The sequence below is a fragment of the Sphaeramia orbicularis genome, chromosome 15 (assembly GCF_902148855.1).
Source record: "Sphaeramia orbicularis chromosome 15, fSphaOr1.1, whole genome shotgun sequence".
Taxonomy (NCBI): Eukaryota; Metazoa; Chordata; class Actinopteri; order Kurtiformes; family Apogonidae; genus Sphaeramia; species Sphaeramia orbicularis.
In genome coordinates this window covers 34,055,056-34,070,128 of record NC_043971.1, presented here as the reverse complement: position 1 = coordinate 34,070,128, position 15,073 = coordinate 34,055,056, and the positions used below count along the sequence as shown (strand labels likewise).

The 15,073-nt window shown below is 36.3% G+C and overlaps 1 protein-coding gene across 5 annotated transcripts in view; it reads left to right on the top strand.

Moving 5' to 3' along the window:
• Positions 1-15,073, top strand: part of itsn1 (intersectin 1 (SH3 domain protein)) — a 73,046-nt gene that overhangs the window by 41,311 nt on the left and 16,662 nt on the right. For all 5 annotated transcript variants that reach the window (XM_030156730.1, XM_030156731.1, XM_030156728.1 and 2 more), the window contains 5 exons: positions 454-648; positions 10,409-10,530; positions 12,048-12,154; positions 14,685-14,786; positions 14,882-14,963. In XM_030156730.1, coding sequence (XP_030012590.1) covers positions 454-648; positions 10,409-10,530; positions 12,048-12,154; positions 14,685-14,786; positions 14,882-14,963 — 608 coding nt within the window. The remainder of the gene's footprint in view (positions 1-453; positions 649-10,408; positions 10,531-12,047; positions 12,155-14,684; positions 14,787-14,881; positions 14,964-15,073) is intronic.

Sequence of the window (15,073 nt, the reverse complement as noted above, 5' to 3'; positions counted from 1 at the left end):
AACCCTAGTTTAGACGTTTCAGTCCATTATTGGATTTCTTTCAGAGTACATGCGTACGCGGTGGCTCAAACTTCCTATTATCTTCTGCTCATGATTGACTTCATCCATTCAGTTTTGTACAATTTCTTTTTATGTACACATGTGTAGATGCAAAAGAACCAAATAAATCGCACTGACAGGTATACATGCACGAAAACAGAGTATTGGGGAGGAATCCAGGTGTGTTAACCTGATTTCTCATAATCAGATTACTGTTGTTATCTGATAAAGCATATCAGATTATGCTGTTTATGTGATCAGTTGAATAATCTGATAACTCCAGGAATTGGATCATGATCAGAGTTTTATGTGCATGTGAAGAGGCCCAGTGTTGAATGGGTGCAAATGAGAAGCTCTTCACCTTTCACATGTGACCATAAAGCAATGTCCTGTGTGTGGTCTCCTGTCCTGAAGCTCTGTGTCAGGTGATCGGCATGTATGACTACGTGGCCCAGAATGATGACGAGCTGGCTTTTCAGAAGGGTCAGGTGATCACAGTGCTCAACAAGGACGACTGTGATTGGTGGAAAGGAGAGCTGAACGGGAGGGAGGGTCTGTTCCCAAGCAACTATGTCAAACTCACCACAGATACGGATCCAAGCACGCAGTGTAAGTACACACACCAACACACACACACAGAAAACTATACTTTGAGTGTGTATCACAGAACGCATTAAACTAAAACTAAAGCATAACACACACGGTCACTACACTTACATTTTAATGCACTGTCTCTCTTCCACACATACACACACACACACACACCCAGAGCCAGGTGTGGAAATGCTGTCCCTCTCTCAGTCTTTGACCCCGGGTTGGTTTAACCTATGACCTTTCACCTTGCCACCCCTTTGGGCCTCTTTGATAACCTCCCAGTCATGCACCACCTCTGGGTGGTGTTTGTGTGTGTTGGTATGCTGTGTGTATGTGCATGCATGTGTCTGTATATTTGCGCACATTAGTGTGAAGTGTTTTCCTTCCTCCTGCATGTGTCCCTTCAGCATGATCCACCATAGACTTAGAGTCTGTAGAGCGGAGCATGGAGTCACTAGAACTGAACCTGGACGGGACCTTTGACCCAAACTTAGTCTTGTCTAATCACAAATATTACATAGTATATAAAAGGATGAACAGACCCACTATACCCTATATGGACACAAGTGTTGGAACATATCATGGCTACAGCTCGTAAGGTGTCCTGTTGGTGCGGATTTGAAAAATCAATATTTATATATTTTATTTTATATATTTCAATATAAACATCAATATTTCCTTAAAGTTTAATGGGAGATTTTTCTTCTTAAGTGGGATGTGAAGAAAGTAGATGGGTAATTGTGGTAGAAAATTATTATTTACTGTCAGGGCATGAAAAATATTTTAGAAATTTAGAGGTAGAACATTTAAAATCATTGTCATGAATAAAACAAAAACAAAATGAGTGTTGAGTGAAATCAACTAAAAACCATTTCTGAGGCATGTTGGAAGCAAAGATAATTTAAACAAAACTAACCAATGCAATGCAATTATATTTATCACAATATAAAAATATATTTTGACATTTATAGTATTGTTTTGTATCTAAGACCCCAGTTAGAAAAGAAACACTTGAATTCAACATGTCCCAATATTTTTATCGTGTAGTGTGTGTATTATACACACACACACTATTCTATGTACAATCTGAGCTCTTAACAACAGTTTCAATATTATATCGTATTTAAATGCTGTCGTATTGCCCAGTCCTTCCTACAAAGAATTACAGGCATATTTTAATTGTCAATAAGCTAATAAACACTAAGCAAAGAGCATAATGAGGTATCAAATGTTGCAACATCACAAGTAGTTAAGACACAAAGGGGCAGTGACTTGATGTAAGTTAATGATTAAAAATATCCTCCTCTCTTCCAGCAAAACATTTTTTTATTTGTTTGAATTATGAATGAAATAAACACAAGTGAATAATAATGTCCTGTTGTTCAGTAAAAACTATCTACAAAATGGATAAAAAGATCTAGTAAATAGCATACAGATTTAATGAATTCATTGAGAATGTGTTGTTCCTCTGGTCCGATTAGTTTTGATAATTTCGATTGCAGAATATCATACTTAATGACTCTAAAATGTTGAATGAAGGCCATAAGACATAACATAAATGAGTCGATATGGAAATGACTGGTCTCTGTCAGGTCATTTTTCATGTTTTGTTGGTAGCTCTGAAGTATGTCTAGTTACCAGTTACTGTCTGCTGACTGAAGTGTCTGTCTGACAAAGTTATCATTAACAAAGACAAATGAAATAATAAAGACTACACATGGAAAAAAACATTTTTATTGACTTAAATTTAAAGAAAATAAATAAATCAATAAAATCAAAAGACTGTTAATAAAAATGTGTTTTACAGATGCCTGGTATCATATCAACAAAGGTTGCGATAAATATCCCATACAGCAAGACAAACAGTTACACTGAGACTAATTAAAAGTAAAGTAGCAAAGCCCCTTCTAATATCAAATTTAATATATCCTGATGTTGAAAAAAAAAAGCAAAAAAAAAACTATGTAAACTACTCCAACCTTGTTGCCCGCTCTTGATGCTCTACTTCTATGCTAGGCTTAGACCACACCACCACACGTTCTGTCTTGCTGCACGCTCCACCCACCTAGCACCCAATTGGTTGTTGTTCCTGTTGTTGTTGTTGTTGTTGTTTTGTTTAGTTGTTTTTGTTGATGTTGTTGTTGTCGTCCTCTCTCTAGGATCATATCATTACCCAGAACCCCCCTCTCCTCAAAGCCCTCAAAGAGACCCACTAGGCCACGCCCACTAGGCCACTCAACCAATGGGACAGCAGCAAGAGGTCACATGACCCGGAAATGGCGACTCTCCACCAATAGAAGCCAGAGAGAGAGAGACAGACAGACAGACTGTAACGTTATAAACGCCCAGTGGTGGCGAGAACTCTGTCTATGCATGGCTCTGACTGGACATGGCCAAACCCTGTTTATCTAAGGCTCTGGCTCCAAACAGCACTGTTCAACAGGAGGGAGATCAATAGTCAGCCTCTCCCCTCTCACGTCCTTCTTCTCCCCTTTCTCTTTTTCTTCTTCTGTTTTACCACATAGGTGGTATTAGGGTGAGGAGAGGAGATGAGACTATTGAGCTCCCACATTGGACTCACAATGACTGTATACACGTGCGCGCACACACACACACATCTACACACATGCACAGCTCCATCCTAGCGTGGTAAAGTGGATAGTGGGTCATTTTGTGGCTTTTTGGGAGATTCTGTCATAGAATCAGTAGCTCAGCCCGCCCTCTTGCTCCTCTTATTTTTTAAATATTTTTTTTTAACTCGCTCCCATTGGTTCAGCAGCTTCATTCACCTGTCAGTCAAAAGAGCTGGCTCCACCCCCTCCATCCCCTCACTAACCTGTCCCCTCCCACAGCTTCACAGAAAGACCCACTATCTGCTGGAGGATGAGTCTCAATGTTGCACAGTCCTCTCCTCTCCTCTCCTCTCCTCTCCTCTCCTCTCCTCTCCTCTCCTCTCCTCTCCTCTCCTCTCCTCTCCTCTCCTCTCTTTCATCTTCTCCCTCTCATCTCCTTTCTTCTCCTCTGTCCTCTCATCTCCCCTTCTCAATGCCAAAGACCCCTCCTCTTTCATCTACACCCTTCTTTCTCTTTCCTTTTCCACCCTTCCTTTTTCCCCCTTTACAAAGGAGGTAGAGGTATGGAGAGAAGAAGACAATGAGGCAGTATTGAGATGCGTCCCACAGCAGCTGTCGGTTGCGTTTCAGCCCATGCTGCTGCTCCCTTCTGTGCTGATTTCCAGTTAATTTCTCTTTCTTTATTTCTTTAAGGAGATGAGGAGGCATAGAAGGCAGCACGCAGCTGGAAAGAGACTCAGCCCCTAGCTCAGGGTGAACATAGAAAGCCATGCTGTAGCTGCTGCGCATACCAGCTAACCAAAATGACACAAACATACACAGAACAAACAGTGAACATGGTACAAAGAGTCTGCAGAATGCACATGAACTCAAACAGTGTGAACCAAGTGCAGCACACACACCTCTCTCACACTCACACACAGTATCCGTTTTTATCTGTAGTAGTTTAACATTCTGAACATGTATTAACTTTAAATGAGAAGTTTTATGTTTTTGTTTACATGTTTATTGTTTAGTCTGTTGCTATGATGATGAGACGCTTTCACATTGTTGGGGCTATAGATCAGGACAACGGACTTCACAAAGACACACTTGGTACTAAACACACACAGGAGTGGAACGACATGTGGACGTTACCAGTTTGTATCATTCCAGTTAAAACAGCTCGACTGCTTTTAGTCTAGTGATTCTTTTTGTTTTTGGACTTTTTCTGTGCAAACTTTCCACACAGAAAAGGCTGCCATGTCACCATACTTCATACACAAAGCAGCTGATTTTCCTTGGACTTTCTGCTGCAGTACAAACCCACGTCAAACCATGCACAATCATTTCACCCCTGCGAATTAAAAGCAGTGAAGTCTTGTAAGTGTTTAAGCAGAACTTGTCAGACAGACTTGACTTGTGGCACAGGACTAACATTCGCCTGTGTAGACAGCAGTATTCTTTGTATTCCCTCCACATTTTTCCTGTCACTACGAGTGCAGACCTCTGACACTCTGACCCTATACAATGATATAAGGGTAAATATTAAAGTTTCCCTAAAACACATCAGATATACCTGTGTAGGTGGACATCCTCAGCTCATGATGAGTTTATGTGACTTGCACACATGTCCAAATTCAGTTAAACTCCAATACACTCGGTAAATAATTAGCATGCCTTTAAAGTCTTGACATGGTCATGTTAAACCTAGGTACCACACTCTGGTGCATGAAGCTGTTTTGTGAGGTTTAATATGATCTTGCCATGATAATAACAGTAGTAAATATCTATGTGTGTCCTCATTTTTCCAGGTCAGCGTCCTTCTTGGTAGTTCTTCTAGGAGCAAAACTAGTCCAGTTAAACCTAGAAGAATTACCAAGAAGAACAATAGTAACAGCTTTAGTTATATTTATGTATAGCGTCTTCAGAAACAAATTTTTCACAGAAAACAGAAGCAAAAAATTACGTCAAATCAGAAAGTGCAAAACCATGAGGCAAAATGGAGACGATCAGACTCAAATCACACCAGATAGAAAAGAATAAATACTGTAAAGGCTTGTTAATTGTTTAGAGAAAAGGCCGCTGAGTTTTGTTGGACGTTTATTGTTTCCTACTCCATCCTGTTTTACATAATGTGTCAGTGAATTAAACGACTGCGTTAACAGCTGTGTTGGACAGACAGACAGACCGATGGTCGAGGAACAAATGTACAGAAGCAGACGCCACAAGCTGTATGCACATGCACATAACCGTTCCCATAGTGACGTACGCTCTGTGCCTCTTTGCCAACAGCCCCTCTTTTGGTTCCCATAGCAACAGACTGGTATTATAGTGGTTGCCATATCAGTTTTGTACTGTTTCTTTTTTGTTTGTTTATCCAGATGACAGTATTGTGATTTTAATGTTTACCCTCAGAAACACAAACAATGAATGAACTGGTTATTGAACTACGCAACTTTTTATACAACAAGCAATAGCGCTGTTAGTATTATTATTATTATTATTATTATGATTATTATTATTATTATTATTAATAGCCTGCTTGGATCCCATTGGTTCCTCAGTGTGTCAGTATTGGAGGTGAAGCTCTGTGACTGGTCAGCAAGTCAAGGCCATCCGTTATTTGTCGGCCTTTGGTCAGCGGCTGCTTGGTTTCTGGTCTTCACAGGACACACATGAGCAGACCTTTAGCGGTCCTGGTTTTAACAGTATGTTGGTCACCGGTGGTCTGGACTCGTCACCGTCACAGAGAGCACAGTAGTCCCACGTAGGCCAGAGCCGGGCTCCACACTGGGTGGATGACCAGTGTAGTTCTTCCTGTTTGTGCACACCACAGCTCCCATCTGCACATTGTTGTTTGTTAGCATTAAGTTGTAATAGTTGGACATGAAAGTGCAGACTGGTGCAGCTCTGTGGAAGTCCATTTCAGACACTGTGATAAAATACAGAAATACCTTTGAATCCTCATTATTTCTCAGTATTTCAACATAATGTTAGTATTTCAACGTCTCAAAATAATGACTTTAATATCCCAGAGTCATTACTTTCATGACCGTTGCAGAAATGGGCTTCATTCAGTCCAAGCTTAAACCACTGAAATGTACTTTTCTGTCTTTTACCATTTTTAGCAGAACACACGGTGCTGAAGCCTGGCTCTGGTCTACTCTGATTTGTTTAAAAAAACAACAACAAAAAAAAGACAAAAAGCTCTGTATGATCTATACTTAATCTAATGAATGGTAATGGTTGATGCTTCAAATGGATATAAATAGCAACTCTGATGAATGGATTAACAGCCAAGCCAAATGTAACCGGAATACACTTGGTGTCAGCGCGTGCATGAATGAACGTGTGAGTGTCTGAATGAAAATAACGCATGAATGAGCAATTTTACGGACGTGAATGGTGTGATGGATACACAGAAGAACGAGATGGACGGATGGATGGATGGATGAATGGGTGAATGAATGGATGGATGGATGTCATGTACAGAATGTTAGAATATTAGCATTGAGAGTCAAAATGTCCTGAGGTTTTATTGGTGGAGATTTTGGTGAAGCGGTGAATCTGACTGGTCCTGATGATTAAACGCTCTGAGACAGACTGCACTCGACTCGCCTTGTTCCTCACACACACACACACACACACACACACACACACTTTTTACACATATAATGTACTGGACATTATAGCTGAAACAAGAAATTTCACATCTAAGTGTGCTCTGTTTTTTTCTGTTTGAAATAAATGCTCTTTAATTTATATAGTGGTTTTCAAGGAAATATTCCATTCCACTGACAACCAATAAATTTTAACACTTGAGATTAATTTAATGTTAATAGGAAAACATAATGTGAAGCTGTTTGTTGTCTTGTTTTATATGTGTGTCCTCTATTGACAAAAAAAAAAAATCCAGCTTTAATGCTATAAATCCAAAACTCTTTAGTAAATTACTGATTTCTTTATCTGAACAACTGGAAAGTGAAAGGCTTTCTTAAGTTATGTTGAACTGCAACACATCCCAGTTTTTTTTTGTAGAGATTCTCATTTAATGTTATTTAATCAGTGAATTCATTGTCAAATCCCTGTGTTTTCAGCACAGCCTAAACATTTTTTTTTTTACGTTTAATAGTTTCATTATAGTTGACAATTTATAGGTTAAAGATGACGACGCAGTCAGAAATCTAAGCATCAAATATTCTGTCTTCAATTCTTTACATTAAATGTTTCTAGTTAATATTACCATCTGTTCACTTTAACTCACTTTAACCTTCAAAATTGATTTAGCTTCCATTTCTGTCAGTTGCCATTTTATATTCAATACATTAACCCATAAAGATCCAAACAGCGCCTGACAACCAAAACCATCTACTCATACCAGTTGATCCACTAATCCTATCAATACATGTCAATAATTGGTGTAAAATACAGTTTGTCGTCTTTTCATGGTCATCAGATATGACCCATTTGGACGTTCAGAGGCTCTGTTGTTACTATGGAAACACTGTCATCTTCTACAACATTGATTCACTAGTAAAACCCATGGAGTTGGATCAGTGACAGTGGATGGAGACACTGGGTTTATGTTCAGCTCATGATATCTTTGCTGAAAAAGTCACTTTTTCTTCAGTTTTTTCTTGTTCTGATATAATAACTGTCAAATTTACTCTGAGCTTTAATGAACGTCTACATGATCAATTAAATATAAGAAAAACACCTAATTTACACTGAAAAAGTACAAAGAACAGAGGGTAATATTGTAATAAATGGTGAGAAATCAGTCAAGAAAGGCTAAATATAGCACACAAAAAAAAATCATTTGGGAACTGTACAAAAGTACCACTGGGTCTTTAAGGGTTACAGTTTATCCAATAAAACTTTTGTCAATATAGGCATATATACCTTGTTAAAATGTTTAGATTCTTCACAGTTGAGTCACTTGGTTTATTTTATAGTATTTCTGAGCACTAAAACATAATTGATAACTGATGAAACTGATAATTGATAGTGATCACAGCTAATGGAATGTCCAACCTGTTAATTATATGCCATAATTAATTCTATTCCTGTTCAAAAATGAGGAAAAAAAAAAAAAAAAATTCATCTGATGTAGTTCAGGTTGGACCTTTCAAACAAGGTGTTAAAGGTTAAGTTTGGACTTGTGGTTCTTCAGTTGTAAGATTGGAACCTGGTACAGTAAACAGATGAAAATGGAACACAAATTAGCACCAACATTCACAGGAACTTTTATTACCAGGAATTTATTTACCTGAGTAAAAGAATTGTAAAATGCAGGTGTTGATGCATTTACTACCTTCTTTCCAGGAATTACACTGTTGACAAGGCTTATGTAGATGCTTTATATGTTGGTTTTAACATTAGGCAAGGCACTAAAATCCTTAAAAGGCTTACATTTGATCCTAAATTAAGGCCTTAATTATCCTTAAAATTGATAAATGATTCTTATATCTGATGGTTGAAGATCTTCAAAATTCCAGACACAATAAATGACATTGATATTTGCTTTGGAAACCTTTATAAAGAACTTGTCAAATGTGTATTTAGTGTTTAGCAGTTTGTCATGTTATGTATGAGTGGAGCCTCCGTCAGTGGTTGATGGTGGAGGGTTCAGGTCTGAGCTTTAGCAGCTTGAACGTCAGTAGAAACGTCAGTCATGGACAAATGGAAATGGAACGTCAGCTGAACTGAAACATGTAAAGGCTGGTTCAACACAGTAACTATAAGCTAGCTATAAGCTATTTTTGTGAGACTAAGCTCCTAAATTTGACCCAAGATGACTTGGAAAAGTGTTTTAAACAGTCAACGATTTGGTTTCCTCACACCTGCAGATTATTTATGTAGCTAATTTTATACACAGAAGGAAATTCAATGTCATACACATGAAAAAAAACAAAAAAACATGGAGCATCCAAAAGAAAAGAAAATTTTAAAAAAAAAATTATAATTAGGAAAAATGTACAAAGTGCATAATACAAGAGAATAAAACACCTCCAAATAATACTAATTTATATGATTATGAAGATATAAAATCCAGACTTCCACAATAATGAGATTAACTGCAACAAGAAAAAGACTTACATTTCTGAGGCCCAGGAAAGTATATATTGTTTACTTTTTTTTTTTTTTCCACATAAAGCTGTGAAACTCTTGCCTCAGAAAAAAACTGCATTGCTATGTCTTGAGAGGTTATAGACACATGAAAAGAGAAATGTTTTCAACTTGGATTAACCCATAAACAGCCAAACATCCATCTACGACCAAAATCATTCACTGATATAAAATGTTAAATACCTGCAGAGCCATTAATCCTTTCAATACATGTAAAAAAAATGGTGTAAAATACAGTTTCTCATCTTTTCATGGTCATCAGATATAACCATTTAAATATTCAGAGGCTCTGTAGTTACCATGGAAACACTATCATCTTCTACAACATTGATTCACCAATAAGCCCCATGGAGTTGGATCAGTGACAGTGGATGGAAGCACTTGGTTTATGATCAGTTAATGACATATTTCAGAAAAAATATATATTTTTCATCACTTTTCTCTGTTTTGAATATAATAACTTTCAACTTTAATCTGAGCTTTAATGAACATCTACATGATCAGTACATTAAATATAGGAAAATACCTGATTTTCACTTAAAAATGTAAAACACAGAGCATAATATTAGACTAAATGATGATAAATCACTTCAGAAAGGTAAAAAATACAGGAAAAAAATCATTTGGGGACTGCCACATACACAACACTGGGTCTTTATGGGTTAAAATATATCCATATTTAGGGTATTTAGTCTCTACTGGCACTCTACTACTTCTCTATTTTATCACTAATGTCTTCTGTGGCAGTGGTTTTACATAAACAAATGTTAAAGATATATATACAGATGTTTTTTTTTTTTGTTAATTTGATTAAAAAAAAAAAAACCTCCCTCTCATCTCATTGGCCCCACTCATGTTGTGAGCTGGCATCTATCTGACATTTGTACACACACACACAAAAACACAAACACAACTTCCTCACAAGCAAAAAAACAACCCCATCTCCAATGTACACCACTGTTACTCCCACTTCCTGTTACATTCCAGGTATGTATTTTGTTATTTGGTTTCTGTAGCTCCTTTATGCCTAACAGTGTTTGACTGACAGTCGTCCTGCTGTGTGTGTGTGTGTGTGTGTGTGTTGCATTCAGGGTGCGCTGACCTTCACCTGCTTGACATGCTGAGTCCCATGGAGAGGAAAAGGCAGGGGTACATCCACGAGCTCATCGTCACCGAGGAGAACTATGTCAACGACCTGCAGCTCGTCACAGAGGTAAAAACTGGACTAAAACACACGTTTGAGTAAAAAAACACCTCAGAAATTAGTTAGATTTAGAGGCTGGTTATTGCTTAAAAATAAATAAATAAATACATAAATAAAAATAGATAAAATAATAATAATAAAAAAAGAGGCTGGTTATTGCTTATGCAGCATTAATTGTGGTAATCATTAAAACAAGTGCACAGTGCCTTGGTTTTTTCCATGTGTTTCACATGTAGGTTTATATGTAGAAATATCTTTAACCCATAAAGACCCAGACACTGATGTACAATGTTTAATAACTTCTGAAACACTAAACCTATAAATCCATGTAAATAACTGAGGTAAAATCCAGTTTGTCATCTTTTCGTGGTCATCAGATATGACCCATTTGAACATTCAGAGGCTTCGTAGTTACTGTGGAAACACTTTGATTCTCCAGTAAAACCGATAATTTGATAAATGTCACTTGTTTCATGTTCAGTTAATTATGTATTTGCTGAAAAAGTCACTCAATTTTAATCTGAGCTTTTATGAACATCTATCTACACGATCAGTAAATTACATATAGGAAAAACCTGATTTTCACAGAAAAAAAATGCAAAATAAAGAAAATAATATCACAATAAATGGTGATAAATCACTTAAGAAAGGTTAAAGAGAGAGAAATAAATAATTTGGTAGCTGCCACAAAAGTAGCCCTGGGGTAATTTTTTATGTATTTCACATTAAAGGGAACTGTGCATTTACTTTTAATATTTAATCAATACTTCATCTTCTTTCATTCACTAGAAATTCAATTTTCAAGTTTCTTCTGTTGTAGGTTTTTCCTCATGAACAGTCCTGGCTTTCATTTAGGCAATTTACAAAATAATAACTATTTGTGTCATGTGAAAGTGTTAAAATTAGGTAGAAACACTCAATACTTTTCATTTTGTTGCATAAAATAGGTTGATTAAAAACTCAAATCAGTAATTCTTTACAATATCTATGTTGGTTTAAGCCTGGATTCTTAACAAAACTGAAAATCTTGTAAAATGAATAAATAAATACATAAAAATAAGCAAGTGTTGACTGGAAAAGCAGTATCATTTGTTCCCATCACAGTTTCTTACACTTTTTTATAATCATATCTGTAGCTGCCAGAATGAATTATTATTTAGTTAGGCAAAAACATGTATGCAAAGTATTAGAATTATGTAAATTAATGAAGCCCATTGATTAAACAAACAGGCTCTGTCTGCACATATACACCCCAAACAGGGTTCAAGGTATATTTATTATCCCTGAAGCGCAGTTTGTTTTGCAGCCAGCAGAACAATCATCAAGCAGACAACAGACAAAAGACAAAACCAAATACAATACAAATACAATAAATACAACAATACCGGTATAAATAATACCAGAGCACATCAGCTCACAAATGTCAAACATGTAACCTGAAGTTTTACCTGCAGCTGCAAAAATGAGTGTGATATGATGAAATGTGGCGCTGAACAGCCTTTCTGTGTGTGTTTGTGCGTGTTCAGATCTTTCACAAACCTCTGCTGGAGTGCGAACTGCTCACAGAGAAAGAAGTGGCCATGATCTTCGTCAACTGGAAGGAGCTCATCATGTGCAACATCAAACTGCTCAAGTAAAGACAAACGTATTTTTACTGTTTACATGGACATATTTACAGCAGCTGTTGCATTGTTTCATCGGACTCATTTTCATTTTACAGCCTAGCCTGAGTTTGAGTTGCAAAGTTAAACTACTGTTTCTGTTTTCAGTTGGAAAAACACACATATACTATCTTCTATTTACATTCATCTGCTGAATATTTTATTGTGAGGATCCAATATGTAAAAAGAAAACTATGTATCTTCTTAGAATTTCAATGAAATCCCCTTGAACTCTGAATAAGATAGATATTTTTAATAATCTTATTGTCATATTTTGCACAATAGGCAAGACAAGGCAAGTTTATTTGTAGAGCACATTTCAGCAACAAGGCAATTCAAGGTGCTTCACACAGGACATTGAAATACAAGGACAAGGGAAAAAGAAAGACATTTAAAACATTATAAAAGAAACATGTAAAAGGTGATTAAAAACAGCAAGTAAGAAAACAACACATAAAACCCAAAAATATAAAAACACACATATTAAAGTAAGAGCTGCAGTGCAGAGTTTTTCATAGAGAATTTCATAGCTTTACTTTCCAAAAAATAAAATTAATTAATTAAAAAAAAAAACAAAACAGTCCACTGCATAGGACATTTCATAAAATAAATAAATAAATAAATGTATCTGAAAAAACTGTTGCATCATGCATTCTCCTTTCATCCATCCACTGACCCCTTATGAGACAGGACATGAACTGTTTCATTTCATAAGTGAAGCCTGCACTCCACCATTTTTATGTATCTTTGCCCACATAATACCTGTAACTGACGTATGAGAATATTATTAGACTATATTCAAGGTTACCTAACTCGCTGACTCACTTTGGTAAAACTTTTAGCCTAACAATGGTGTAGCTGACGTTACTAACTAATGAGACATCAATCATCCAACAACACAGCCTTAAGAAATGGTCTAAACTGCAGAATGACTGTTGTGGATATTTAAATGAGGCAGTTTTACTATTTTAAGCCAAGTAAACAGAGGCTTTAAAATCATGTGGAACAGGGTCAGTAAAGAGTTTTAACTGTAATTTTTCTTCCACTGAAATGTTGAAGATTTCATAGGCAGCAGCTTGACATATATTGTAATTTAATGTTTTGCTCTTTCATTTTTCTAATAATATTTTATATGTTTTGGTTCTGTACAAGCACAAAACACAAAACTCTTGGCTGAGAGAAACCGTAACCATCATTTTTTCACTGTTTCCTGCTGAATAATCATTTATCAATAATCATCACTTCATTTTATGTATTTAATCATTTATTTTGTTATTTATTCAGTTTGTGTTACCTGCGAAAATTTATTTATTTATTTTTTGTATGTCTGTATAGGTATGTATGTATGCATGTTTGTATGTATGTATGTATGTATGCATGTTTGTATGTATGTATGTATGTATGCATGTTTGTATGTATGTATGTTTGTATGCATGTTTGTATGTATGTATGTTTGTATGCATGTTTGTATGTATGTATGTTTGTATGCATGTTTGTATGTATGTATGTCTGTATGTATGTATGTGTATTTTTGTGAAAAATTACAATTGCAAAGATCCAAAGGGAATTAATTTTTCTTACAGCTTTATACTGATAGGAAGCTAAATAAAGACTGTTTATACTTCTTCCCATTCCTTTTCAAATATCCAAATCAAATCACTATATTTAGTTATAACATGGTTTTTTTTTACCTCCGCCAGGAGGTATTGTGATCACTTTGGTTTGTGTGTTTGTTTGTTTGCGTGTTTGTTTGTTTGTTTGTTTGTTTGTTAGCAACTTTACGGGAAAACTATTCCAACCATCTTTACCAAATTTTACCCACAGATAGGCCTAGGCCCTGGGACAAACCCATTAAATTTTGGGCCAAATAGGCCAAAGTTCAAGGTCACAGCAAGGTCACAAAATCTCAGATTTTCCTATCTCTCATCATTGAGCAATTTTCCAAAATTCATGAAAATTCAAAACAACTCCAATTAGCCTCCAATTTGATACACCTGTAGCTTATAACAATATCTTGTATCTGGCACAAAATTGTCCACATCCACTGTGGAATGTGGACTCTGTGGACATTTCAATTTAACACTGAAAATCCCATTTACCACACATTTTTTATTAACTCAACTTATATTGATTGGAATTTAATACAATTTGACAAACACATGACTGGTACCAAGCTTCAACTTCTTCTGCTGTATGGAACAACCTTGAAACTGTTTAATTTAAAAAGAAATAGTCGATCCACACATGCACACTGTTCGGGATGCTTGGTGGAGGTTTGCGTTCTCTGAACATTTGTTTAAATCTGTTTTTATTTCTAGCCACTAATGTATGATTATTTTGTGTATTTTTATTACATATTTGAAATGAACTGAAACTAACTAAAATTTTGATCACTTTTAGACACACTATGCTCACTGTTTGTCCCATCAGTACATAAAGGAACATAAAGGAAAATGGATCTGATTATGTTGAAGTCATAGACGTCCCTGTCTTCCCCTGCAGGGCTCTGAGGGTGAGGAAGAAGATGTCCGGTGACCGGATGCCAGTGAAGATGATCGGTGACATCTTGACCAATCAGCTTCCTCACATGCAGCCGTACATCAGGTCTGTCATTGTAATTAAACCGTCAGTGTGTGAGCCTATCCTGTTACATCATACATTACATAATGACTGATTTTTGTGACGATTTCTGCGTTCAGATTCTGCTCGTGTCAGCTGAACGGAGCCACACTCATTCAACAGAAAACTGACGACAACCCTGAGATTAAAGACTTTCTCAAGGTATCTATAATAATAAAAAATATCATAAAAGTGATGATTACATTTCAATAATTCAGTACTTCTTTAAGGAGTTGTGGTTTATTTATACATGTGTCTGACATTATGATGGA